Source organism: Ambystoma mexicanum, chromosome 10 (genome assembly GCF_040938575.1).
Source record: "Ambystoma mexicanum isolate Mex_15411 chromosome 10, UKY_AmexF1_1, whole genome shotgun sequence".
NCBI lineage: Eukaryota > Metazoa > Chordata > Amphibia > Caudata > Ambystomatidae > Ambystoma > Ambystoma mexicanum.
In genome coordinates, this window is record NC_090932.1 from 365,774,878 (window position 1) to 365,802,011 (window position 27,134).

Genomic DNA, 27,134 nt, shown 5'->3' on the forward strand with positions numbered 1-27,134 from the left:
TCTGTCTTGCCCCACCTGGGCATGCAATTTGCCTCCTTCACACCCGGGCGCCCAGCGGACCGCGTCCGCCCTCCAAACTCCATTGCAGGGGCCATCTTGGATGCTTCTTCCCGCCAAGGACCGCAGATTCTCGGCAGGCCTTAAGGAGTGATCCTCATCCCGCTCACGCTTCGGAGTGAAACATCGTTGTCTCCAACACTTCACCTTCTATCCCCTTCAAGTTAAACTCTGTCCACAGGGGTTTTGTTGCAGGATTTTGCCTGGATTCTTTCGGCGGCATGGGGGCTCCGAAGGATCACATGCACATCGTTTGGCGGTTAGCCACGCGCCCCCCGGCCACTCTCCTTCTTGAGTTCTGCCTACTGTGCACAACCCGAACCAACGCCTACTCGGGAACGAGACGAAAGGAGATTCTCTTGAGAAAACCTGGAGGTTCCCAAGGAATGCACAATAGTGCGCACAATATTGGAATTAGAACTTTGCACTAACCATGCGTGTGAGAATCTAGGACCTTGCTACATGGGAGTATCCACCTCTGATGTGGCGGCCTCCTATTGAACATCTCAGATTCGTTTCTACCAGAAGAAGAAATTAGACCTCACATTAATCGGTGTTGGTCTCTTTAGCCCTGAAGAAAGTGGTTCTACTAACTCTTTTATCACTGAAACCGGTCTGCTTTTTGTGTGCCCTGACTGTACAAATACGGATCAGAAAGATCCACACGCCAGGCCACATTTTGATCACATTCCCAACAATCATTAGGAGGGATTGTGTATCAAACCCAAGGAACGGAGCTTACAATAAGACATAGATCTCTGAACCCCAAGTAATAGGAGTTGTCTTAGACTAACTTTGGTCCAATACTTCAAACATTTTTTTGCTCTTAAACATTCCGTGAATTGAATCCACGTGAATCAAAAATCTGTTTCTCGACTTATTTTTCCCAGCCGAGAGGCATTACTACCACCTCTATTTTAATTGGTTGCATTCCAAAAAAACGAAATAAAATTTGATGTTTATTTGGAAAACAACAAGGGAAAAAAAATCTGCAGTGTGTGGAATCTCAAAGGATGAATAAAACAGGAACATAATACTATGGATTAATTCCGAAACAGAAGTAATATCTAAATAGAATTTACTCTAATCAAACTGTGTTACGACAATTATGAAGGGAAGATTTGAGTAACAGATCTCTCAACCTGGTTCCAAATTTGTTGAAACCTGCCTACTGTGGTGCCAATGTCATCCAGCTTGGCATTTACTGCCACAAAACCAGCCTGCATCATGGACATGTAGGCGTCCATGGTCGTGTTTATGGATGTATTTGTGCCTGGAGCACGGTCTTCCGCACAGGAGGGATCCGTTTCAGATCTAGGTGCGTTTGCAAAGGTGTCCATGGGGCCTTTCTCCCCCCCTTGGCTCCTCCTTGGGTCATATTCTTCAGAGACTTGCACTGGCCGAAGATCTATACGGCACAGTTTAGTTGGGGGTTCGCAACACAGCTTGCAAATGAGAGTATTATGCTCTCACGTCCCTGTAGTAACGCGGGGTTCCCGAGGTTAATCGTAGATCTTTTCCAGTATCAGGCCGGACGTTGCAGGGCCCAGTGCGCCGGCCTGTCGTGGTACAGCATTACAGGCAATTTCTTGTGTGTAATGACAAAGTATAATAACCCACCGCCTCTTTGCCGTTGTCAGGTGCTGGGTCGCGTGTTTCAGTAGTGCTACAGTCGCTCCTGCATCTGGTGGGTGCTCGCCGATCCTCGGACGGGGTCGATGTGCCAATGGCCTTGGGGTCGCTAGGAGTCACAGATATATTTGCTGGAGGCAAGCTGGTTCTGTCGTTGCCTCCGGTTTCGGGTGCCTTACCAGCCGCGCTCTCCAGTCGCAACTCCAGATCGTCAGTAGCACTCAAGGGACGTGCCTTTTCAGGCCTGCCCAGGGACAGGCCTGAACAGCCAAGATCCCTGTGTTTTCGACACTGACCCGCTGGAGCTGTGATTCAAGCCTGTTCGACGCTGAGCTAATCTCCAGGACCCTTCAAAGCTGCCTTAGCCATTCATTACTCACCGAATCATCACTGTGTGACTCCATTCGACTCAGCACTGTGCCAGCTGAAGCACATTGTTGCTCGCCTCGAACCAACAAATTGCCCTTGCCTTGCATTGCTCGAGTCAACATTCGAAGTACGAGCTCCTTTATCTCCGCTCATGTGAATCGATTGACCCAACACTGGTGTACCCCGAACAGCGACCTCTGAGCCTTTGCATCGAATCGACTTGCATGAACATCCTAATACCTGCTCTACCGCTCACCGAGCCTGGTGACCACACAGCTCAAGTAGATGTTTCAAGAGCACAGCTACCTTTCGTTCAACCTCGACTCCAGCTTGCACTGAACTATCACGACTACCACATAGTTGAACTGAAGAGAACCCGCAAATTATGCAAATTATGCTGAGAAGCCTAGTTCGATGCTGTTGAACCACTAAGAAATTTGCAAAGGTATTACTGACTATTATCTGCCCCTCTCGTCAAGATTCAGGCTCTAGAGACTAGATAGGTAATTTGTAATCCCTTGTTCAACCTCAAGAACATGTTATGTGTACATTGTAGTGTTTTATTGCCTTTTCTCTCCCTGTCTCATAACCCAGAGTGCTGAATCTTTGTATATTCTGTGTTCTTTCTACAGGGGTGTGTTTTGTAGTGTTTTCTAGTTAGATACTACTGTACATGGTGTGTTTAATTAAAGTATATATATATTTTTATAGAATCTTGATTAGACATTCCTTTATTTTGGACTGTTATACTTCGCTGTTTGGTTTGCTACTGAACCACATTCACACCCCTCTTGTTGACATGATAGTCATCTCTGTGCCCAAGTTACCACACATGGCGAAGGAGCTATATCTCTTAACTGCGCCTGTTTTACTTCTATGATTGTGTTGGGATCTTGGTTTGTAGACGTTTGAGGTCTGCATGGACGTGTTACCCTCTACTTATCTGTGTACTCCTGACTGGCAGAAGTCAATTCGTCACAGAGGGCCCACCTAGAAAGTAGAGGTTCACTGATGAGGAGCATGTGATTTTGACAGACTTTGTAGAGGAACATCTTGGTGCTAGTCACGGTGCTATTAGCGCCATGACTAGTACCATTACCCGTACCTTGTCCGCCCTGGTTCAGTGGGGACTTACCGGTCTAGTCCGACCTTTGCGGGACCGGTAAATCCCCATTGAAAATGTCAATCCCCATTCCCATTGAGCCCCTATAGGGCTCAATGGCAATGGGGAGGGTGCTAATAAAAATTACGGTACCATTATTAGCTCTGAAGTTCCTTTGCGATCCCGTCCTTAACACCTGCTAAAACCAGGCGTTAGGGAAGGACCCGCAAAGGGACCTCGGAATAGGGCGCAAAGGGATTACCGGCACCGTTGTCATTAGCAGTGCCCAGTATCCCTTTGCGCCCAGGTCGTAATGACCCCCCAGTTTGTCCTTTATAATTGGGCTGGCAGCACTCTTTCAGTGACCGAATATGCTCACCTTTGGAAGCGTATGACAGATAAGTTCAATGCATGTGGATTTGTGAAGTGGAAAAGCCAACTTCAAAGGAGGTGCAGAAGCACATGACGGATCTGAGTCGCAGGACCCACGAGAGTTTGAGAGTAATGAGCGCTTGGCTCACATAGAGGTCCTGGCACCACTTAAAGAGGCGGTCAATGGCATGATTTCGACTGAGCAGGTAGTCAACGTGGAAGGAAGTGGCACTTATGTGCCTCCGTCTGGTGAGACACATGACTGCACTTGTCTGGGAGTATCCTTTCATTGCATTTCAGACTATGTTTAGTGGTCTGCTGTATGTGTGGCAGGTGTGTATCATGGGCATTGGCGAAATTGGTCACTTCCTTCAGGTGTCAAAAGCTGAGGGTTACAGAGTTGACGTCATAAGGTCACACATGTCTGAAGCTTATGCAGTGGACCTGCTTCTCATGTTGCATGTTTGGTGCGTTTTGGGGTTTAAGATTTAATTGTGTGGATATGTGATGGTTATAGAGGACCAGTAGGTTAGGTTTCTGTATAGCTCATCTGCTAATGACACTATTCAACCCCACTCTACATCCGGTGAGGGTATCCAGGCACTTGGGTACACGAAAAACAGGAGCTACCTGGGGTGTCTCCAGTGAGTCTGCAACTTTGAAACACACGCCCTCCGTGTGTCAGGCCACAGCTGTGCCTAGTGAAATTGCTGGAGCAGTGACCGTTGCACTTGCAGCTTCAGTTGACATTGTTGAAGAATACTGCCATGTTCTATTGTCCTCTGCATCTGTAGGGTCCTCTGGATTGGCAAGCAGAAATATGTTACACTCATTGACAGGACCTGCCCCTGTCTGTACATTGAGAAATCACGGTCATCTGTCTTTCAGTCTGCATAGGCCCCGCACATGTGGGGTGTCTCCCTGCTATTCAGCAGCCAGGCTGTGAGGTGGAAGTAGTCCGTACAAGCAGCAGGCAAAAGGCTCCTGGAGGAGTTGTTTAAGAACATAACCCAGATGCAACAGGAGGTGGTCCATACCATTGAGGACATTCGTCAGGATCCACGCATATTCATGGAGGACAGGCACCAGGGCACGTTTGCAATTGGCAGGATTCTCCATGGACCTCTCTCCCCATTGCTGTGACATTGGAGGTGGAATCACAAGGTGGGCATGCGAGATGTTCCAAGACAACGGCCTGGAGAAGAGGGTGGGGAGCTGCATGCATGCTTTCTCTGGGATGCATACGCAATGTCCTTCTTTAGGTCTTGTGGACTATGTACCAAGTGGTTTGTGCTGCAAAGATGATCTTTTGTTAGCTGGTGGTAGGTGGGCTTGATTTCTGCGTGCCATTGGTGTTGTGTGGCCTATGTAGCCTTCTTTTGTTGGCCCTCCTCTGTAGTGGGATCTCTATGTCCAATCATGTCTTTTTTGGTTTTTAGTCAGGTCCGACATATGCTGGATGGCTCAATGTGTGTTCTGGGTTCCACTCCACATGCATTGTTCTGATCTGTCCTACTGCCATTGCCCCACGTTTTGTGTTGCCATTATTGTGCTGCCAGACCACATGTACGGGTCGACATGGTGTTAATGTGCAACATCTGTCAGGAGTAACGGCTCCTCAATGGTGTACTTCAGTAGATGTGAAATTGAGATTTGCAGTGTTGAGTCTTTCTTTGCCAATCACCCGCTTTGGAAGTAATGGTCAATTATTGAGTCATTCCTTTGCATGATGTTTGCAGAATAACGAGTCTTAGCATATGCCTGCTTCTGATATATATGCATGCAACTTGGTCTTGTTCATATTGGTGACACATTGTATGGTGTGCTCGAGGGAATAGGTGTTTTTCTTGTGTTTTTTTATTGTTTGTGATGGATGCATTCATATAATATACGTGTGTGTTTATTCAGGTATGTTTGTGGCATGTATGGGGGAGCCAATTTTCCCATGTCTTGCTTTTCATGTTGTGGCATATCTCTTTTCCTATTCTGGACAGGCCTTTTTATGTTTTTTTTATCGACACAGAAGTATTGACCTCTGTCCTCATTGAGGGCCCTTAGGGATGAGGGTCTTGTCACAATATGTGGTGGTGGTGGTGTTCATGTGAAGTATGTGCATACGACATGGTTCTGGGTGGCCTATCTCTGTGTCCATTGCCCCATTTTAGGTACAGGACAGCACGTGGATTGGGATGCACATCCTCATGCACTGCCACATGTACACCCTGTGTTGATGCTATACCATAGAGGATTTAGCAGGCTGGTAGTGTGTACAGCAACACGCCACTCGAATGATCATCACCACTGAAGCATGATTTCAGCACACAAAAGGTGTGTTCCACAATGCGCCTCTTGCTGTAACGTGCAATGTTGTACTCGTTCTCTGATGGCGCCGAGAGATTCGAGACAGTGGGGTATGCATTGTCCCCTGCAAAAGATAATATGTGCAACCATGGATTATTAATTTCTGTGGAAAGTACATTATTTTCTTGTGCTTTTTGTGTATGCAGAATAATTTATGGAATTAGCCATACTCACCAAGCAGCCATGGGTCCATGTGTTAATATCCCCGCAAAAATATCGGCATGCAAACATATTGCCATGCCACCCCTGTAACTCTCATGATTGTTTTAATGGAGTGGGGCAAACCCCAGCAACCCCCAGTTCCGATAACCCCATAAATGATCCCCACTAACAATATCGCCTGTGGCACCCCACGACCATATATATGGCAATATTATCGGTGGGGATAATATTGCCTGATACCGCAGCCACATGACGCCAAACGTTCCAGATGTCAGAGCCTGGTGGAGGGGTGACTGGCAGAGAATGATATGATATGATAGCTTATATATATAGCACCTATACACAATGTGTTTCAAAGCGCTTCAAGGCAATGGAGGGAGCAAGGGAAAATACAATTACATTCTTACAGGCCATGAACAGTAAGGATGTGTACTCAGCGTTACGGACATTTCAGATAGTGCAAAAGCTAAGACATAGACAGGGAAGGGAGGAGAATGTAACTGTGATGTCTTGATCCAGGGTAATTTGCATTGAAATGCATGCTGTGCCCCTTGGCATCACAGATGACTTGGACATTGATGAAATGCCAGTTCTTCCAGTTCCGGAAGAGGTGTTCTGTTTGTTCCTTTGCGCTCTTGTGGCACTGATGCTTTTAGGTGTAGTGTGGATGCCCAGAGCACTATGTCAGCATTAAGTGGCCTTTGTGAATTGCTAATGTTCTGTGTGCCATGTGCTGCTAATGCGATTTGTGCGCAGTGTTTTGCCAGTCCGCCCCGTGTATCTTGCCCTTTGAGCCCCCATACAATTTACCAAGGTTTGGAATTGAAAGTTTCAGTTTCTCTTGCAAAATGAAACCTGCGTATTCCCGAGTGCTTAAAATGTAGATCTTCCATTTTTTTAAAATATATTTAGAGTTAATAAACATGCCCTGTGTTGTGCGTGGGGCAACTCCCTAGCCACGCCGACATTTCCAGATGCACAAACGCTTTTGTTTCTTCTTTCTGAATAAGGAAGGGCATAGATGAAGACTATGATAAAATCCTGATATGTGTTTCTGCAATGTTTTCAGAGTGCACCGGATTTCACCATTGTTGTGTTGGATAGCTCCAGTTACAACGCAATTGGAATGGGCTTGGAATCCAGAGAGTGGGAGTGGATTGCAGACATGGCTGTGGTGAGAAATGCTTCTTTTTATGAGCACATTACATTCCTTTGCCTCCTTAACCTAATTTCAGCTAGAAGCCTTATCCTACTTAATCACCATTGTGTTGTGAACTCCCACTACTTGTGTTCCCACCATGGAGCTCATTTTGCTCTAGGGCGAAATTTGGCGGCTGGGAGCCGTTAACCCCGACACCAAATGTTGGTCATTTGCACATCACAGCACAAATGTGCAAGGCGTAAGGCCGCATACACGCCACACTTGTGTGCTGCCTTTTGCCCTGCACATTTGCACTCCCAGGAGAAAATGAGTAAACGCTGCCTACCATCATCGCATGGCAGGCAACAATTAAAATTAAAAGCTGAAGGCTCCGTTTACAATAAATCCCTATGGAGTATCCCTATGGAGTCTGCTTGCTTTATGCTGGCACATAAAGCCTGGCGTTTGCGCCAGCATGAAAATGCATGCCTGTGCAAATGCTGGGCCATTTGTAAAGCAGAGAGGAAGGGAGGGGGTGGAAATGCAAGTTGTATTCCACCTCATCCCCTCTTTCATATAAATGAATGAAATGGGGCGTGGTGGGAATCGGCATTTCGAAATCCTTATGCAAGGCTTTTATGCTGCTGATTCCTGTTACGTGGAGCCGAAAATGAGCTCCCATGCGTGCTCCTAATCAATGCCTAATAAAGCTATTGGCTGATGGCAGTTCCCATTCAATTATCCGGAATACACTTTGAAGGTGTATTCCACCTTCATAGTTACACATCTGTGATTAGTGTGCGTGTGGGTATCTGCAGCAGCGTGTTTTGATGCATTTCTCTTTGTGTTTCAGCGGAAGAAGATGTTCCCTTTCTTTTACCTTCCTTCCCAGGGTCTTACCTCTGGAGATTTGGAGACTGATTCCGCACCAGTGTGTTTCTTTGCCGAGAAGGGGTTGGAGCTTCTCTGTGCCCAGTCTTTCTCCAGAAACTGTGGATTGTATGGTGTGTCTTCTATGGTAGTTATATATCATCTTGATAGTGAGTTAAGCATTGATTCCTATGTTATTTAAATTCCATACAGTACATCCCTAATGGAAGATGTGCCTCAATTCTGTCAGCCAATTTTGAATATGGCAGTGCATGTATGCGTGGCCAATTAGGCATCACTGATGCCTCTACTTTCTGAGTAATTATTATTTTTTTTTTAAAATAATTTGATAATTTATTTATTGATATACATATAGCAACAAGGCTTCGTATAACGCAACATAACAAAAAAGATAAAATACATTCAGCATATTCATTACAGTCTGATTAAAAAGCACAAATCAGCTAATCGAAGACATGTTAAAATTTCAGCTACATGAAGATAAAACTTAACAATAAAGTTCATTAGGTTGATATCATTGCTTTGGATAAAAGTTAACCGTAGTGAAGGTATTTCAAACACATTTACTGCATTATTATTGCATTATTATATGCCTTAAAATATTTGAGTCGTAGAAACACAAGGCTTTCACATTCCGTAATCAGATGATAAACTGTTTCATTGATAAGATTACCGCACAACTGACAATCTATGTGATTGTATACTGATTTGTTCTGCCAATTCGAGTAGCACATTTGTCCAAAAAATGTGCGGGGCAGGGTAAGCAGATAAATATTTTGGAATGAACGTACGAGACCATCTCTCCTTACAAAAGTCAACAGTTGATGATACATTTTCGATGTGGTGAATATTTTCTAGAAAAGCACACTTGCCAATTTTGCCCTTCAGCCAGTATTTTATATCACCAAGCAGGAATGTGTTAGGTCCCTCATGTAATCATTTCTTATGTAGCTGTTTTAAAACGCCAATTGTACCAATCGGTATTATATCATCAAGAGCTAACAAGGCCTTCATATAGGGGACAATGATAGTTTCTGTTTGCACAGTCGTTAGGCGGTGGTAGAATAGGACACATTGGGCCATATAAACGTTCCAAATACCCTTGATGTTATATTCTAGATATAAGTATTCAACCCTAATGCATTGAGGAAGACGAAATAATCTTCGCAAAAGTTTTGCTTCAAACCATATGATACGTGTTTTACATTTTTGGCCCCAAATTGCAATAGCATATGATAACATTGCCAACATTTTTGTATTATAGATGGACAAAACTGCTGATGCACAAAAGCCGTTGTTACAGCCAATAAAGGCACTTAGTGCATTTAGTGATATCATACACTTCTGTTTCAATTCATCCCGATGTGTGTCCCATTTTAATTTGTCATCCATAATTACGCCTAGATATTTGTAGGAAGTTACTTGCTCGAGAGATTCTGAGGCCAATGTCCAATGCAGTCTCTTTGGCCTAAGTTTCTGCATAAACACCATTATTTTGCTTTTTGCGGTATTGATCTTAAGGCCATTGTCCTTCGAATATGAGAGGAGAGCATTTAAAATTAGTTGCAAGCCTGCGGGAGTGTAGTGTAAGAGTAGAAGGTCGTCGGCGTATGCAAGCCAGCCCAAGGACACCTTCTTTATTTTTATGGGGTCGGCACCTTGAATATTAAAGGACTCAAACATGTCGGCTAAATATAACTTAAATAATGTAGCCGCAATCATACAGCCCTGTTTTACCCCAGATTTAGTTGGCAATGATTTTGATAATTTGCCTACTGCATTGAGGTGGACACAGACAGTTGTGTCTGCATGTAATAACATTAACATGCGTAGCAAGCCAGGTGGAATCCCCCATGCATCGAGTTTGCGCCACAGACGATTTCTGCAGACAGTATCGAATGCAGCGGAAAAATCGATGAAAGCGCAATATACATCAAGTTTGCGCCGCTGCCATGAGTGTTCAATGGCAGAGCTAAGGATGAGAAGGTTATGAGATGTACTTGATTTTTCTCTGAATCCATTTTGGTTCACTGGGAGGATATTATTAGCTCTAATCCATGTATTCAATTCATGTAAGAGAACCTTTGTGAATATTTTAGATGTTGAGTCTAGCATAGCCAGCATATGGAAGTTTAATGCATTATCCCAGACCCCTTTCCTTGTGGACTGTTAAGATGTGACTAGATTTCCAAGATGGGGAAAGGATTCCATATGTGCCTAAATGACAGAATAACGTATGGAGAGCAGCGCCCCATAGTGGTGAGTCGCCTTTGATTACAAGATTCGATATACCATCAGGGCTCGCGGCACGGGAAGATTTCAAATCATCAATAATAGCAATGACATCGAGAACAGAGGCCTTGCATTCCCAAGATACTTCAGGGATCGGTAGAGGTTGATCAACAAATTAATCTCTGCCCAAGGTTGAAGCAATATGTTTTGCCCATGTTTCCTCATCGATGCAGTTTATAGTTAAATCTCTTTTTTTGTTTTTTGCGATCAGGTCCCATAACCCAATGCTATTACCTGATAATGCCAATCTGGCGATATTGTGCCACAGTTTTAACTCAAGATCTTTCTTATGGTTTTTTAACCACTGTTTATATGATTTCTTTAGTTCTCTTATTTGGACAGTAATTGGTGGTTCTAGGGTTGCATTTTTAGATGAATCAACAATGCTTTTAATACTGTGGCATAAGTTTCTTTTTGCTATTTGAATCTTTCGATCATTACCATTTCGGGCAGGCAATGGGATATTGACTCTCTCGAAAACTGTTTTATAAGACCGTTGTTCTTTGGTCGAACTTTGGATGTCACTCATTATTGACAAATAGCTCTGTATGAGTGTCACACGTGGGTTAGAATTAGATGCCCCCAGATGAATAAAATCAGGGAGTAAAGCCTGCGCCTTATTGCGGGCTTCTTGAACATTTTGTTGTTTCCTCGTGATACGGTTGTGTCCATTATTTAATGAAATCTGGCCATTCCTGTCAAGTACAGGTTGGGGTGTATCATTATGCACTATATCGATGAGGAGGCATAGAGGCAAATGATCGCTTTCTTCGCGGCAAGCAACTCCCATATCAATAATAGAGTGCAGCCCCAACTGATTTGAAAATAGATAATCAATGGTAACAGCAGAAGAACCCTCAATTCTAGTGGGGGCCGTTTGGGAGTCACTCATTGGTAGTCCATTTAGTCTGACCTAATTATAAGGTTGGAGAAGTTTACGCCATTTTCTACCTTGGGTGTTAAATACAGCTTAATCGTGTCCGATTTCTGAGGTTCATTGGTCAATTCTTCAATTGAGGTTAGGTTGCCTATCTTAGCATTGAAGTCACCAAGAAGCCATAACGGAAAGCGATGTGAATATTATTTTAAGACCATTTCTACTACTTGCATATTTTTGGTAATTAATGACATCTTGGGTGGATCATATACATTTATTATGATGATGTCTATCACTGCGTTAGAAATCTTTGAAATTAACACATTGGGCGTGGATTGGGGCAATTTAATGATCGACCATGGAGCCTGTACAGATATTAAGAGGCCACCTTTTGGGCGACCCAGGGGACCCTTAATCGCAACTTCCTGCACAGTAGTACGGTTGTCAATTTGTATCTCAGCGGTGATCCAGGTCTCTTGCAGAGCCACTATAGAGAACATATCAATATTACTCATTAAGCCATCAGGATCAAACATGTGTGAATGACCCCGAGTATTCCAAGTATATAGCAACTCAGACTGCGTTGGTCATTGTCGTCTCCCTGTGAAATGTTCCTTAAATGTAAGAGGCAACCATTGCCAGTAGCCATCAGGTACATCTTTGGATGAGTTAAGGCTTTTAGCGACAGGACGTACGGCATCATCTTGCGACTTGTCTAAACCACATGTTTGTACAGATACTCTGGGCATCCTAGTCTGAGTGTTTAATTTGTGATGAGGTTCAAGATTGGTCTTGTTAGAGGGAGGATATGCACGACTGCAAGGTTTATCTATCCCTCGTTTGTTAATTGGGATATCTCCTCTTTGGGCAATATATCCCAAATGCAGAAGATCCTCCTCAAAGCCCAATCTATAGTTAAGAGTGGCAGCATGTTTAAATACACATTGGAGGTGTAATGGTTACTCAGTTCGATCTGATCGACTAAGCGGATATCATTTCATGTGATAACTCGCAATGGGATTATTTCATGGAATATCTTGAGTATAGCCGATCTATTTAGTAGACTATGCACTTGGTCAGTGGAGATTTGAGTTAATTGTAAAGCTGCCATTACAGTAGGTCCCTTGATGGTCAGCGATTTAGGGCTAAATTGAGGAGTATTGTTTGCCATTGGGTTACTTGTTAGCCATTCCTTGGGAAGAGTTTTTTGTCAATGGTCATCAACACTCTTTTTTAGAGGTTGTTTCTGTAGTGTTTTCCTGGTTTTCTTAATATTCCCGGTTTCTGAACTGACTGGAAGGCTAAGCGAAGAATTACAAGCTGGCACATCAGTCTGCATAGGGTTGGATACGATCACAATGGGATTGACATGACCAGGAGCACTGGAAGTTGGTTGGGAGTCACGATTGGAAGGTGGCAGCGTTATTAAAACTTTACTTTTTGTTTTATTTTGAGTTGCTTTCTTCGCGTACATAAAAGCGTGATGAATACGATTAGAAGTACAGGATTTATTTTTACTAGGGAGCACACTAGATGGCATTGGCTTGGACTTTAAAAACCATGAGGCGTTAGGTTAAGGAGATAAAGATTGAACATCGATTTTGGACTCCAAGAGAGCACATTTTGCCAATAGACTGCACAATAGGTTTTCTAGTGCCTCGAATTTGTCATCAGAGGTCATGCTTTGATCGATATATCACTACCGTCTGGTATAGGGCCACGGTCAGTTATGTGTTCATGAGTAATTGAGGTGGGTGCTGGAACAGATGTTATTGCTGAAGACTTAAACATAAATAAAGGCATAGTATCGGAAATTAGCTCAGTATGCTCAAGATTTCTGGGTATATCGGGAATCGGATCAGCCAAGAGTGGAAGTTGCTGATCAAGTAGACCAGCTGGTTTGGATGATGCAGTAAAGAATAATGGGGTGTTAACAGGCTCTCCAATAGATTGGTCTAGTGGTTGGCCTAGATAGTCTAACTCCATTTCTTCAAGCTGACAAATAGATAAATCTATTGCTTGGTTAGTGCTGGCAACATGAGTCGCAATGGGGGACACATTAATTGCAGCAACAGGGTCATCTGGCGGCAGACCATATGCTTTATCGACTATTGTAGTAGTCTGTGAGCTATGATCTTCTTTGATTATGGGATCAGGTGGGACAATCAAGTCGGGTTCGCATTTGTCGGTGGATTCGGTTATCGATTCATTAGTCATCGAGACTTTACTAATTTTTAACCCACACGGAAGGTTATTCGGCATATTTGTTTTTGGAAAATAGGCTGTTATGTGGTTATCTTGGGTTGAAAGGCGAGTGATAACCTTAGGTATACATATCCGACGGTTTCTAAGAGTTTTGTGCATTTCGATTTCGCGCAGGTGTTCAGCCATCATACTTAATGGGACACTCAACTATTATTAATTAGCCCTCAGTTCTAATTTCATATGTAGCACAAGCACGGTACACAGTAAATCAGCCAAAATTTTGAGCCGGAGGACAGATTAGTAATCATTAGTTGATTGTTAGCAGATTAGAATCAAAAGTTTAAAATCACTTAGACACACTTCATATTACAGTGAATGCAGCATCAATAAATAAATGAGTAAATGAATAATGCGTTTTCAATACAGCATGAAAGCTATAAAATCACACTCTAACAATGATAACACACAATGGATTAAAATACATCAGATTGGTTAAAAAGAGAAAATTAATAGTCAAATTCCGTCCTAATAAGTTAACCAAAGGGAATCCGAGTGAGGGTTACAAGTTGCTGGCACAGCGTTGCGCAATGCCTAGGACTGCGCGAAAATGCGCACGTGATAAAAGAAGGCTGTCCACCAGTGTTTATATATTTGCAAACACTGTGACCTAAACAGACCATTAATGATACCCAAAAAAATATGTATTGTGAAAACGTCACTTAAAATAAATGCAGCATTTCTGCAAACATGTATAATCAATTGACGGGGAGAACAGTTCCTATATGTAGATTACTGGCTGAAGGGAAAGTCTTTAGAGGCTGTTCAAAGTGAGCAAACGTAAGTTAACAGTCAGCAAAGTGTAAAAGCAGGGGAAAGCACGCCCGATAGCTAGAGGAGCAGCCAGAGTCCGTCTCTCCTCCCTTCCGCTGCAAATCTTTATATGAACTTGGTTACACACTTGCAAGGGGAACTTGCAAAGAAGAACGTAAATAACATCAAAGAGTGTGAGATTAAAGATGTGTCCAGCTCACCGTTCTGCACGATTGTAGCTTAAGCAGTGCCAGTATAATGAATAGTACAGGCAGGCTTATGGCAGCCCTTCGACCTGCCAAACAGCAAAACAGCTTCTCCTCGCCCTTTTTCCTCCTCGGGCTCTGAGTAATATCCTGAATGAGATTTTAAAAACCATCAATATTTTATACTTCGGCACATTTTTGGCCTGCCAACTTGCAGAGGCATCTATTCAGGTTATACAATATGTAGAAGTAATGTCAAGGATGGTAAACCTTTGCAGCTAGTTTCACTTAGCATATCATGTGCCTACATTGCTTTATTAAAAGTTGAAAAGTCAAAACCAAAATATATGACATAGGTAAGACTATTGCATGCCAATTCATTGGCGAGGGTGAAGAGTAATGTGTCAAGGACTTTCCCTCTGAAAAGGGGTGAAAGCAAGCGTCCCCAAACAGCACGATCCTCCCCGCAATGAGAGACAATGAAGGACTCTCCCAAAATGGGAATAAGGCCAAGACAGAGTGCGGGTGAGCGTAAATGCGAGTTTATCAATCAGAATTGGGCATGCAAAGAACTCTGCAAACTCCGAGAGCGCTCTGTCTGACAATAGCAAAGACAGGCGTATATATTTACAAAAAACGTCATCAAAACCTACATACTATAGGGGGCACAAGTTCATTGGGATTGGGTGGCGACGGCTAACTATAGGTGCTGCTGCGGCGTGGTTGGTCTTGGCTGAAGGACGTCATTGGTCACCCTCGTGGGTTGGGCTGGGCCTGGCAGGTCGGCTTGAGTTCATCCGGGCGGTGTTGGTGTGCCAATGCTGCCTGTGGCAGAGATGAATGCCTTTTCTGACTTACTTGCCCTCGGTCATGCACACCGCAGTCATTCAGTCATTTACAGTGTTATTCTCTTTAGTAAATCTTCCAATAGGTTATTTTTATAGGTTAATGCAACACAGGAGGAATGCACCTTGTGAGGGGTCTGGAGGTAATATATCGAGGCCTGGTTACTCGTGATCTGTTGACCGGGACCATAGGTCGAGAGGCTAAGCTTCGGGGACTGGGGCGGGTGGTACAGGTCTTTCTGTCTTGTTAGAAGTGGTTATGGATGTTTCGCTGTGTGTTGTCAAAGTGTTGGGTGTCCTGATTGCACAGGGCCATAAGTCTGAGACAGTCCGGTGGGTTGTGGGGTTTACGAGGGGGCGCTTGAGTTTAGACAAAGGTTTACTGCTGTGCTGTAAATAATGCAGGTGGCTGGCCGCGGCCTTGGGTGCTGCAGTGGGGCTACAAGTCTTTGAAGCGGCTCCAGTCGGGTCGGGGGAGGCGTAATAACGCAGAGCGGGGCTCTGTTCTCATGTCTTGGCAGCCTTCGCAGGGAGGGAGGGGGATACATCGAGACCTTGTACGCATTCACAAAGGTATCTCCCTCGTGTGTTGCCGAATATAGGTAAAGACATCGCAAACATTTGAATACTTTCTATAATACTTATTTAAAATCACTTCAAAACATGCATTTAACCTTTGCTGGATGCGTCTCGATTATACCCAGTCCGAGCACCATATTTGTACATTATATTCTAGCAGCTACAGTGTTTTAGTTACATGCATATACATTCGCAGTAAATGAGGTAGTAGTTAGATCAGTGGAGTACATAGAAAACGACCCGCCACTGTACGTGACGGTGGTGGCACATAAGGGGCTTAGACATACACACATTATAAGTGCATTCTCGCGCATCCTTTACATGAGTTCATAGTATAGTTGCATTCGCTTTCTCGTGTATTCTAGCAGCATTAGCTTTAGTTATGGCGCAAAACCATGGGAGGTAGGCTGCCCAGTGATATACGCAACAAACAGATCCCTGGAGCGTTCCTTTATTATTAGTATCCACCTGCAAGGGTGTGAACTCGCCATTGCTTATATCACGGGAGCATGCTTTCTCATTTTAATACATTCTACAGGCGTTTGTAATATAGGAGATTTTGTGGAAGAAAGCATACTTCGCAAGAGGTCTTGACATTAATATATACATATATATAAAGACTGTCTGCCATCAGATGACCATTTTGCCGTTCTTCTCATTGCTCAGGCCTGCTGGCCGGGTCATGCTGATAGTGATAGTACACTGCGGGAGGTGAACTGTTACAATGTTAGCGTATTGCGCTAGCTCATGTCCGTCTTGTTCGTGGGAACGTGCTCGCAGCGGATCTGCCAGGGTGCTGCGGCAACAGGGATGTTCTCCAAGGGTGGGGGCCGCGCTACAGTGCGCTGAGCTCACACCATCTTTACCGGGCAAAGAATGGTTTCTGGGCCTAGCTAAATTTGTGTTGTAATCAATACATGTGGGCATTCGATACGTGTGGGCAATGTCTCCAGTGGGTGAGCCCTCCACCACCTGGGCCCGGGTGGCATGAGGGAACGCCCAATGGGCCATAGCCCTCACCTGGGGAAGAAACGCAGGCGAGAGGGGTCTCCTGGACCAGTCCTCCCCTACATTTCCCCCCTTTCGTTACTTAAGTAACGAATTCTTTAAATCCTCTATCCTCCTACATTCTGCTTCGTCCATCACCGCCTCATCCCATGCAGGAGTTCCTTTGATAGGCATCCATGCTCTGCACACCCCCCTTAAGCTCTCACCTCTCCTGGCGTATTCATCTGGAGTACACGTAAGATATATGCACCCACCATCTCCTTCCAAATCTACCCATACTTCCTCGTACCATTTTAGTATGCGGGGCTCTTTGATGGTGGTGTGCCACAGCTTATCTACAATATCCTTGTCGTGGTACATGGGCACCAGTTGGTACCTGGGTGTGTTGTCTACCCCTGTTTGTACTTGTGCTTCTTGCATCGTTTTTATTGTACCGTGTGAGTTGCCCATTGTCACCATCATCATTGCACCATTTGGTACTGCGTTAGCACAGACTCGAAGACCCACCTGGCATAGGCAGAAAATCAAAAGGAGGAACACCACAGCTGGCATCAAAAATTTCATCGTTGTTCCAAGCCATGAGGGGACCCAGGAGAAGATGTTATCGAACCATGTACTATCTTCTGCTCCGCCTTCCATCTTCATTTTTTCTCCTAGGTTGTGGACTGCTTCGATCACATGGGACAGGGAGCCGTTCTCTGCGTCTTCAGAAGGTACGAAAGTGCAGCAGGCACTTCCTATTTTTCGGCAAACACCGCCGTCCATCGCCGTCAACAGGTCCAGGACATACCTGTTTTGCATGGTCATCAGTCGCAAGGCTCTTAGTTCGACCTTTATTATGTTAAAACCTTCTTCAGTGTCGTTTGCCAGCTGAATTAATTCCCAACGGGTTATCTGGAGCCATTTTGCGTTAGCCCTTGCTTGGACACTTGATACGAGCGAGGCAAAAAATGTTTCTGCTGAGCTGAATAATCGATATTTGTCTGGGATCTGAGCCAATAGTTCTGATGATGCCTTTGATATATAGTTTGATGCTTGTCTGTTACGGGTCAGCACCACTCCCTTGCTTCCAGAAGACAGGACATAGATTTGTGATTCTGAAGTTGGTTGGGCCACACTCTGCTGCATGCGCTCCTGTGTCCTTTGGCTCCCCTCGATGTGGCTTTCTGGTATTACCATTAGAGCTGAGTGCAGTGTGGCCATTGAGCAGCTGCCACTCCACGACGGGGGGAGGTGTAGGTATGCCTGGTTGCCACATACCCAATACGTGTCCATAAGGGCCGCTGTCCCTTTTCTTAGGTCTGGGATCGTGAGGGTTTTGTTGCACTTCTTGTTCGTCCCCATGGACGTTCTCCCCTCTCCTTTGAAACATAGTTCATAGTCTATTTCATTCTGCAACTTGAAAGGCTTTTCGATGGGCGTAACCCAGCTTAGTTTTGAAATGTGTTCCTTCCATACGGGTGTGCACGTTTCTTCTATCCATTGCAATTTCTCCGGTGCCACACCCCTCAGTGCTTCAGCTTTACACATTACTTCTTCGTTTTTCCACTTGTTATCAGAAAAAAGTGTCCCTTCGATTGCAAAAAATGGTTCTTTCAGACATACAACCCCTGATGGTTTTGGGTAGCACGTTTTCTCGTTCTGCAGCATTTGAAAAGTCACTTCATGTGCCTGGAAGGTGTTCTTAATTTTGCACAACGTGAGACGAAGGAGACATTGGGCATCTATAATCGGCAACTCTTTGGGTAACAGTACTTTGGGTGTACCTGATGCGTGAGGGATGAGGGAGCAAACATAACAGCTCTCGTTTGTTGTTTGTTTAGCTGTGGCACTCATGTCTGCATACCACTTATTTGTTTGGTGGGGGTGTCGTGGGTCTTCCATCTTATCTAGACCTAGCCCATAGTACTCATCATACTTCCTCCTCCCTGCTTCCCTCTTCCGTCTATTGTTCTTATTCCTCATATACTTCCCGATTCCCTGGGCAAGGGACAAACTAGACCCCCCTTTCTCATTCCCGCCCCCCCTTCACCCAGTCATCATATAATATTTCATGTGTTTCTCTCATTCTTTGATTCTCTATGGCCGTGGGGGCAGGTTGGCTGGTGGGGGTAATATACAACCAGGATATGGCAGAGGGGTTTCGGTCGTTTAAGCTGTGAGCATTGTAATTAGACATCTCAGGTGGGGACAGTGTGTTATTTTGCCTTTTACCCTTTGGCCCTCCATCTTGTGAGATGACAACAGTGGATGACGTAGTATAGTAGCCCCACACAAGTTTAGTCCCGTCCCATATCAAAAAATCACCTTCCCGTGTAGTTGCATTGACACTGGCAGTTGTATTGGTCCCAGTAGTTGTGTTGCTCCCTCCCCCCTCGTTCATCTCGATAGAGATGAACGCTATGAACCAGTATGTAACCAGACCAAATAATAATGTAAAAAACAATATAATGCACGCAGATAGTCCACATTCATACGAACATATACATTTCACAGTTAACCACTCTCTAATTCTAGTAAATCTATCCGTTGCAGGCCGCCCGTTAGATGCCATGGAAGCTCCTGTTTTAAGATATAAAAGTTCATTGAGTGCATTCATGTAAACATTTTGTTAGCACCATCAGTGCCAATATACATGTGACGGGGAATGGAAAGGGGTGGGGAGACAGGGAGGGGTATTCACAGACAAGGGTGTATACAGGCTATAATTTGGCATTCCATTAACCACACATATATATGTATATTTGTATATACACGCAACCAGGTAAAAGTTAATATCTTTATCAGTTGTGCACTTATTCAAGTTTAGCACCAGCACATACACATAAGTTCATATTCAGTCATTCTGCTCAGTCGCATTGTTTGCTGTTGTCTGTGCCTCCCCATCTACCTCCTCTTGTACGTTGCTATATGCTTTCCGTACGTCGGTCAAGTGCACCCAGTACCTCAATCCCTTAATCTTCACTGTCGTGGGCGTACAAAATATTACTTCGTATGGGCCATGGAATCGTGGTGCATTCCACCGACGTACAAAGCTTCTGACATAAATCCAGTCGCCTGGCATCAGCTGTAGCTGTTGCCCCGGCTCCGTAACAGCGCCTGTTACATTTCCCTCTTCTCTAGTGAAGGGTGGGGAGAGTTGCTTTGATATCACGCGCGCTGCCCTTGTCAATTTCTTTAAATAATCTGTGAACTCATCTCCCAATATCGCGGCGCTTCTGTGAGCGTCTGAGTGTTCGCGCAGTGGCGAGTGTGCTGTGTTCATCCGTCTCCCAGTCATGATCTCGTGCGGGGACAAATGGTGGTCTTTGCTTGGCTGATTTCGTAACTCAAATAGCGCAAGCGGTAGGCAGTAAATCCAATTCTTCTTTAATGAGAAGCATAGTTTTGATAGCCTGCCCTTCAACAGTTCGTTCATCTTTTCCACTACGCCATTACTTTGAGGATGATAAATCGAACATAATTTGTGTTTTATTCCCAATAATGTAGTGACTTCCTTAAAAAGCTCATTCACAAAATGAGTGCCGTTGTCTGAGCGAATCACGTCACAAATTCCCCAGCGTGGGAATACTTCTCTTACTAGGAACTTGGCGGCGCTCTTGGCATCCGGTCATGCGCAAGGTCCTGCTTCCACCCACCTTGAGAATGGGCACACAACCACGATCATGTACCGTGCGCCATTACACCTTTCCCCCATGTCTGCGTAATCTATATGCAGTTCCTTGAATGGGCCAATGGGTTTAGGAATTGTTCCCCGTAGCGTGCGCAATGTCATCCCTGAATTGTATATTTGGCATGTTGTACATTCCATTGCCAATCGAGACACATGCTCCTGGAGACAGGGCATGAACCATTCTTCCTGTATTTCTGCTGCAATGTGTTGTTTGGTGTTATGTGCAGGGAAGTGTAGCTGTTGAAATGCAATTTCTAATAGCTGTATTGGCATTACCACTTTCCCCGAGTTATTTTGCCGCCACAGCAGGTCTGTTCCTGACTTGCTGCACCCTCGCTTTGTCCACAATAGTTTTTCCTCTGCACTGGCTCCTTCCTGCAATTCTATTATTTGTGGTATGGGCATCATATTATATCCCTCTGGGGGCTCTTCGTTTGTTTTGTCCTTAAGCATGTATTCACCTGTGTCATTTTTCTGAAAATAGGAAGCCTCCTTGGCTGCAGCGTCTGCTGCCGCGTTCCCTAAAGACACAACATCTGTGTTGGATGTATGTGCTTGGCACTTTACTATTGCTACTGCTGTAGGGTTTTGCAGGGCCTTAATTAATTCTTTCAACAATTCTGCATGCTGTACTGGTGTTCCGTCTGCCCGCCTAAATCCCCTACGCCCCCATCTTGCCAGTCCTCCATGTACTGTCGTCATGTAAGCTGAGTCTGTGTATATCGTCACTGCACAACCCTTTGCTGCATGTAGTGCTTCTATGAGCGCAATCAGTTCTGCTGCCTGTGCGGAGTAATGTGATGGGAGACGGTATTGTACCAGTGTTTCATACTCACCGTCTTCTAACCTCACCACTGCCATGCCAACGTGTTTTTCTCCCGTGTCCATGTCAATTGATGCGGACCCATCCACAAAGTACACTTCCCCCTCGCTTAGAGCGTTCTCACACACCACTGTCTCCTCCCCTCTTTCTCCTGTGTAGGTTGCGCAATCGTGGTTCTGCATGTCTTCGAGCGTGCACGCTTCTGTAATGAATGTGGCGGGGTTCACTGTCTTGCATCTCACTATATGGATGTTGGCACTGGACAGTATAACCTCGTAGGCGGTCGCCCGCTGTGTGGTCAGTGTGCTTTTTGATCTCTCGAGTATTGCAAATAATGAATGTTCCACAAACAATGTTACCGGGCAACCCATTACTATGGTGGCACTTTTCTCAATCGCGAACGCGGCTGCAGCGAGTGATTGCTCGCACGCGAAATGGCCCTGCATCACGGCATCTAGAGTGCCACTATAGTAAGCCAGTGGCTTGTGTCCTAAGGACGTTTTTTGTGTCAGAACTGCTGTCATCAGTGTTTCTTTGCAGTGTGAGAATAGGTAAAACTCGCGTCCATAATCAGGGTTTGCGAGTACCGGGGCGCTTGAAATCAAATCTTTTAATGTCTGGAAAGAGGAACTCATCTCTTCCGTCCATTCCATCTTCCTGTTCTCCTGTTGGGCCACCTTTAATGCTTGTAATAGGGGCCTGGTGTATGCCGCATAATCTAATATCCATGCTCGGCAGTAATTGCACATTCCCAAAAATGTCTGCATGTCTTTTACTGTTGTGGGTTCTCTTACTGATCTTATGGCTTCTACCCTGTCTGGTATTATTCTTTTCCCATCTCTTGAAATCAGCTGTCCTAGGTACAGGACCTCTGTCAGACAGTATTGTAGCTTTCCCTTGTCCACTTTGTACCCCTTGTTGGCCAGCAAAGTCAGTAATGTTATGGAATCTGTTCTGCATGTCTCTTCGTTTCGTGCGCAGACTAGTAAATCGTCTACGTACTGAATAATGGTGCTCTCAACTGATAGGTTTCCTAGGTCTTCATGTAATACGCGGTTGAAGATGCTTGGGCTCTCGCAGTACCCTTGTGGTAATCTGCAATGTTCATATCTTTTACCCCCCAGTGTGAAGGCAGTAAGGTATCTACTCTCTTCAGCTAGGGGTATAGAGAAAAATGCGTTTTTCAAATCCACTACTGTGAAATGTGATGCCTCTTTCGGGATGCTGCATAGTATTGATGCGGGGTTCGGGACTAGAGGGAACTCCTTCTGAATTACATCATTGAGGGGGCGTAAGTCCTGTATCATCCTCCAAGACCCCCCTTTTGCTTTTTTGATTGGATAAATACAAGTGTTACATGGGGAGTTTGAAGGCACTATTATCCCTTGTGCTAGTAGGGCATTTATTGTCTCTTTTATCCCTTCTTCAACTTCACGAGACAGAGGATACTGTTTAACTCGTGGTAAAATTGCTCCTTGCTTTAGCTTTATTACCACAGGCTGTACTCCATGCAACAGTCCCACATCATGGGGGCCTGTTGTCCATAAGTTTTTTGGTACGAGCCTCATGTCATCATCAAAAAAGGACGGTGGTGCTCCTACCACTGTCATCAATTGGACGGGGGTCTCCCTTGCATGTATTAAAATGTCACAGGGCATCGCTATTTCCATTACTATCTCACCATCCCCTTCCGTGTCTGAAAAGAGATCCTCATCTGTTACCTCTCGCAGGGCGATGTTGGCGTTTGTGCACAGCACTGTGCGCCACTCACACCCTTCCTCGTCTACTCCAATCACAGCGATTCTCTTGGCTGACACTTGCACAGCGTGCAAGTCTAACGATACCACTGATCCTGATGCTGTGTTGGGACATACTATGGGGCGGAAGAGGAACTCCGCCGGAATCCTCCAGTCGATGCTTCTTAGCTCGGGAATTATGAGGGCCAGAGTCTTCAGCCCTTTGATAAACATTTCCTCATTTTGTGGCAGCCCTCGTATTTCTTGCGTGGTTGTGTAAGCTTGCACTACCAACATCGCACGCAAGGGGCATATCCCGGGTGTGGAACACACTATCCCTCTCTCGGTAAATGATATGGTCATGTTGAGTTTACTCAGGAGATCCCTCCCTAGCAAGTTAATTGGGGAATGTTCGTAATACAATAAGGGTGCCTTCACAGTCTTACCCCCCACTGTTACATCCAAAGCTTCTGTGTAAGGAACTTCAACTACAGCCCCAGAGAACCCCTGCGTCTCTAACTTCCTGTTAGATAACGGGAATCGGCCTTCTCTGATACATGATTTCTCCGCTCCCGAATCAACCATGAATATAAACTGCTTGTCTCCTATCTGCGCCCCTACCAATGGTTCCTCTGCTGCATTGTAGGTGGTGGATAGAACTGGACACGCAAGTGTTCTCTGTGGGCTGTCCTATGCGGGGTATCTCGTCGCCCCTCCCTCACTAAAGACATTCCCTGAAACTACCGACATGCCGCTGTAAGGTGCTGGCGCGGGGGCCCCGTTTGCTGTTGTCGCGAAAGGGTTACCTGGCGTGTATTGCATACTGTCATTGTTTTGGGGGTGGTTCTGTGTCCTATACTGGTGTCCCTGTTGCTGGCCCGTGGTACCCTGGCCGGGGTTTCTTAGTTGCTGCTGTCCCATTGGGAGACCATATGGGCTTCCCGGGTGTGGATGACCATAATTCTCCTCCTCTTGGAACCCATTGTTTTGTCTACTTCTGCACTCCCTGGAGTAATGTCCCCATCGTCCACAGTTCCAGCAACTCCCCTGGGGGCCCCTGGGACCCTGCCATCCATTTCCTCCCATTCCCCCATACCCCTGTCCGCCTCCTCTCCGGCCCCTGTACCCACCTCGTCCCCCTCGAGGGGTCCACTCTTGCCACTGCGGACTTCCACCTTGCTCGTGCTCAGTCCACTGCCGCTGTGCTGTTCCTGCCCAATTAGTCGCCACCCTTCCTTGGAGTGCTATCAGCCCCTCCTCCTCATCATCTCCCTCTCTACTGTGTGGGAGCGCGGCTACTGCTGCTGCAACCTTCACTAACTTTGACTGTACTAACTTCGCCTCGTCTGCCAATCTTTTCTGCGCCACCTCCTTCTCCCTCTCCTTGATTCGTTTACAATGGTGTACTATTATGCTCTGAATTTCTGGCCATCCCTTTGCTTCAATACCTGCTATCTTGTCAAGCGCCTTCTGCACTTCCTTTGGGAGCCCTCTCTTTATAATAAAATAAAACAAAGATGTCGATTGATACCAGGGCGTGCCCGTTTCTGCTCTCCACATCTCTTGGACCCGAAAAATGTAATCCATAGCCTCCTCCCCGTCATTCATTGTACATTGCATCACTGACTGCAAGTCCGGTGTGTCTGGGAATGTTTCGCGTAAGGCATCCCACACCCTGGCACGCACTGTGTTAAAGGATGCCCCATCATGGCGGTCACAGTCTAACGTTACTCCCGGGAAACCGGCCTTAACCCATACCCTTTCAGCCTGATCGCCCACTGCTGATACGAGTAGACTTTTTACATCTCCTATGGCTAGGGGTACCCCGGCAGTATGTTTCTCAAAGGCATATATCCACTTACTTGCCCCCCCTGACAACGGGGGCAATAGCTTTAATAAATTGGCTTTATCCATCTGCGCCCATGGGATATAGTTAGGCCTCCCTCCTCCCCTGTGTATCAACGGGAGCTGTAGCCTTCCCTTTGTCGTGCCGTCCGGACCCGTTTTGGCTGCTGATGTTCCCAGTGATGCCATTTTTCCCACTCTGTTCCTTAGTCGCCCCGTCCACTCATCATCCAGGGTTCTCAGTGAACACGTACCTTCCTCTCCTTCGCTCCCCCCTCCCATCGCCATACTCAACCTGTCGCTTTCTTCTACTTCATCCCTTATATCACACAGCAATTCCTCTCTAATTCCCCCAAGCCTTTCTTCGCTCACAACATCTCCCTCTCTGGGCCCTACTTCTATTATTCGAGTTGGTTCTTCCTCAATTCTGAACATAATCTCGCCCTTTTTCCACCCCTCTTCGGGCTTTCTATTTTCACCTGGCGCTCCGGACGTACGCCCTGATCTAGTTGCATCTAGTGCTGTTCGGTCGCATATGTCTTTTATCCTCGAGAGCTCATTCTTTGCTATCGTCAGTCTTGATTCTAAATCATATGTGAGTTTCTCTATATCTACCCTTTGTGCGCCTGCCTGGGCTCGCTCCCTCGTGCTTTCATATGGCGGAGGTGCCGTGGGGCGGTGGGGTGTATCATCTTTAGGGGGAGGTATGTAAGTGGGGTCACTGTACCCCTCTGCGGGCACAGGCTTCTTTATTATCGGGTACAAACTTATTACCTCTACTGGTGGCGTTACACTTGAGCCTTCTTTGACATCTCTTTGTATTAGTAATGGATTGTCTGTGGTGGACGGGAGATCAGCATTTAGTGCTGGTGTCTTAGGCGGTGGTATCTCTTCAAATAACCTCCAGAGATCCAATATTTCCCTCCTATTTTGCAGCTGCTTTCCTTTGTATTTTAGAAAAATGCATGTGGCCACCGTATCCAGGACACTTTTATCAAACGACCCTCCCTCGGGCCAAATCTGAGGTAACCCCTCCCCCTTTAGCTCGGTCACCCATTGGTCGTGATATTTTTTAATCCGCTCCACGTATCCCGGGAGATTCTTACAAATATGTGATAAGGGTATTTCAGCCCCCATCTCTGTGCCCTCCTAATGCTGGTGTGTCTCAGTGTGTTTGCAACTACAATGTAAATGTAGTATCAATATTATCCTTTAAATTTTACTTCACACTCGATGTTGGGTCCCTTTGGGTTCTTCCCCTCCCTGACTGCACAATACAAAAATGGCCGTACTCAATGTCTATTCTGTTCTCTTTGAGGGGCACATACAAGAGCAACCCATCCTTTATTGTGACAATGTCAACCTGGAAATCAAAAAGGTACTCACTCACTTCACTATAAAAAATTTTATCCGACCACACTTATCATAACCATTTAACTATTATGCATTTATGACCGCTCACACATTCACAACATCAAAATCTCTTCTATCACATACGAGGTGCACACACCTCTTGGCACCATTCACCATTCAAGCTGCCCTCCCTTTCCTCCCTAGCCGGCTGTCCCTGTTCTTCTTATTTAAATATCTAGATGCGTATATATATGTAGATATTAACCTGTTTTTCCCCCTTCTAATAGGACTCTTTTTCTCTTACTGTCTCCCTAAGTTTGTGCTAATCACAGTTCTTTATTCTCCCCCCCCCTACCCTTAAGAGAGGAAAAAAGTAATAGCGGTCACTAATGTACTCTCAGTGTCCCCTTTTGCTGAACACTTTTATTTTATACTCCACTTCTTCATATATTCCCAGTACTAGTCAAGATAGCACTATGCGGCGCCGCCTTCCACCCCCTTTCGGAGCTAGGTTCCCGTCACTTTTATCTCTTATTCACCTCTTAATCCTAATGGCCATATGCAAAGAAAAAGCAAGGAAAATTTAAGATGATCCTTAGTAGATCTGCGTACCCCCTCTTCGTTTCCTGTCCTACACTTCACTCCCCGCTCCCTTTAAGATCGCTCGCACTCAGTACTCACGTGCCCGTCTTGAACCGATAGTCTCCGAAACTGGGTCCGTCCAGGCAGTGTCGCCGTCAGCTCAACAGTCAACCCCGGCTCCGGCGAGCGGTACTCAAAGGGGATTTTTCAACC

General features: G+C 45.4%; 1 protein-coding gene across 1 annotated transcript in view; it reads left to right on the top strand.

The window, feature by feature from the left end:
* GOT1L1 (glutamic-oxaloacetic transaminase 1 like 1) overlaps positions 1-27,134 on the top strand; it is an 874,697-nt gene that overhangs the window by 528,794 nt on the left and 318,769 nt on the right. The window contains exons 5-6 of the mRNA XM_069617952.1: positions 7,125-7,229; positions 8,050-8,200. Of these exons, the coding sequence (XP_069474053.1) occupies positions 7,125-7,229; positions 8,050-8,200 (256 nt within the window). The remainder of the gene's footprint in view (positions 1-7,124; positions 7,230-8,049; positions 8,201-27,134) is intronic.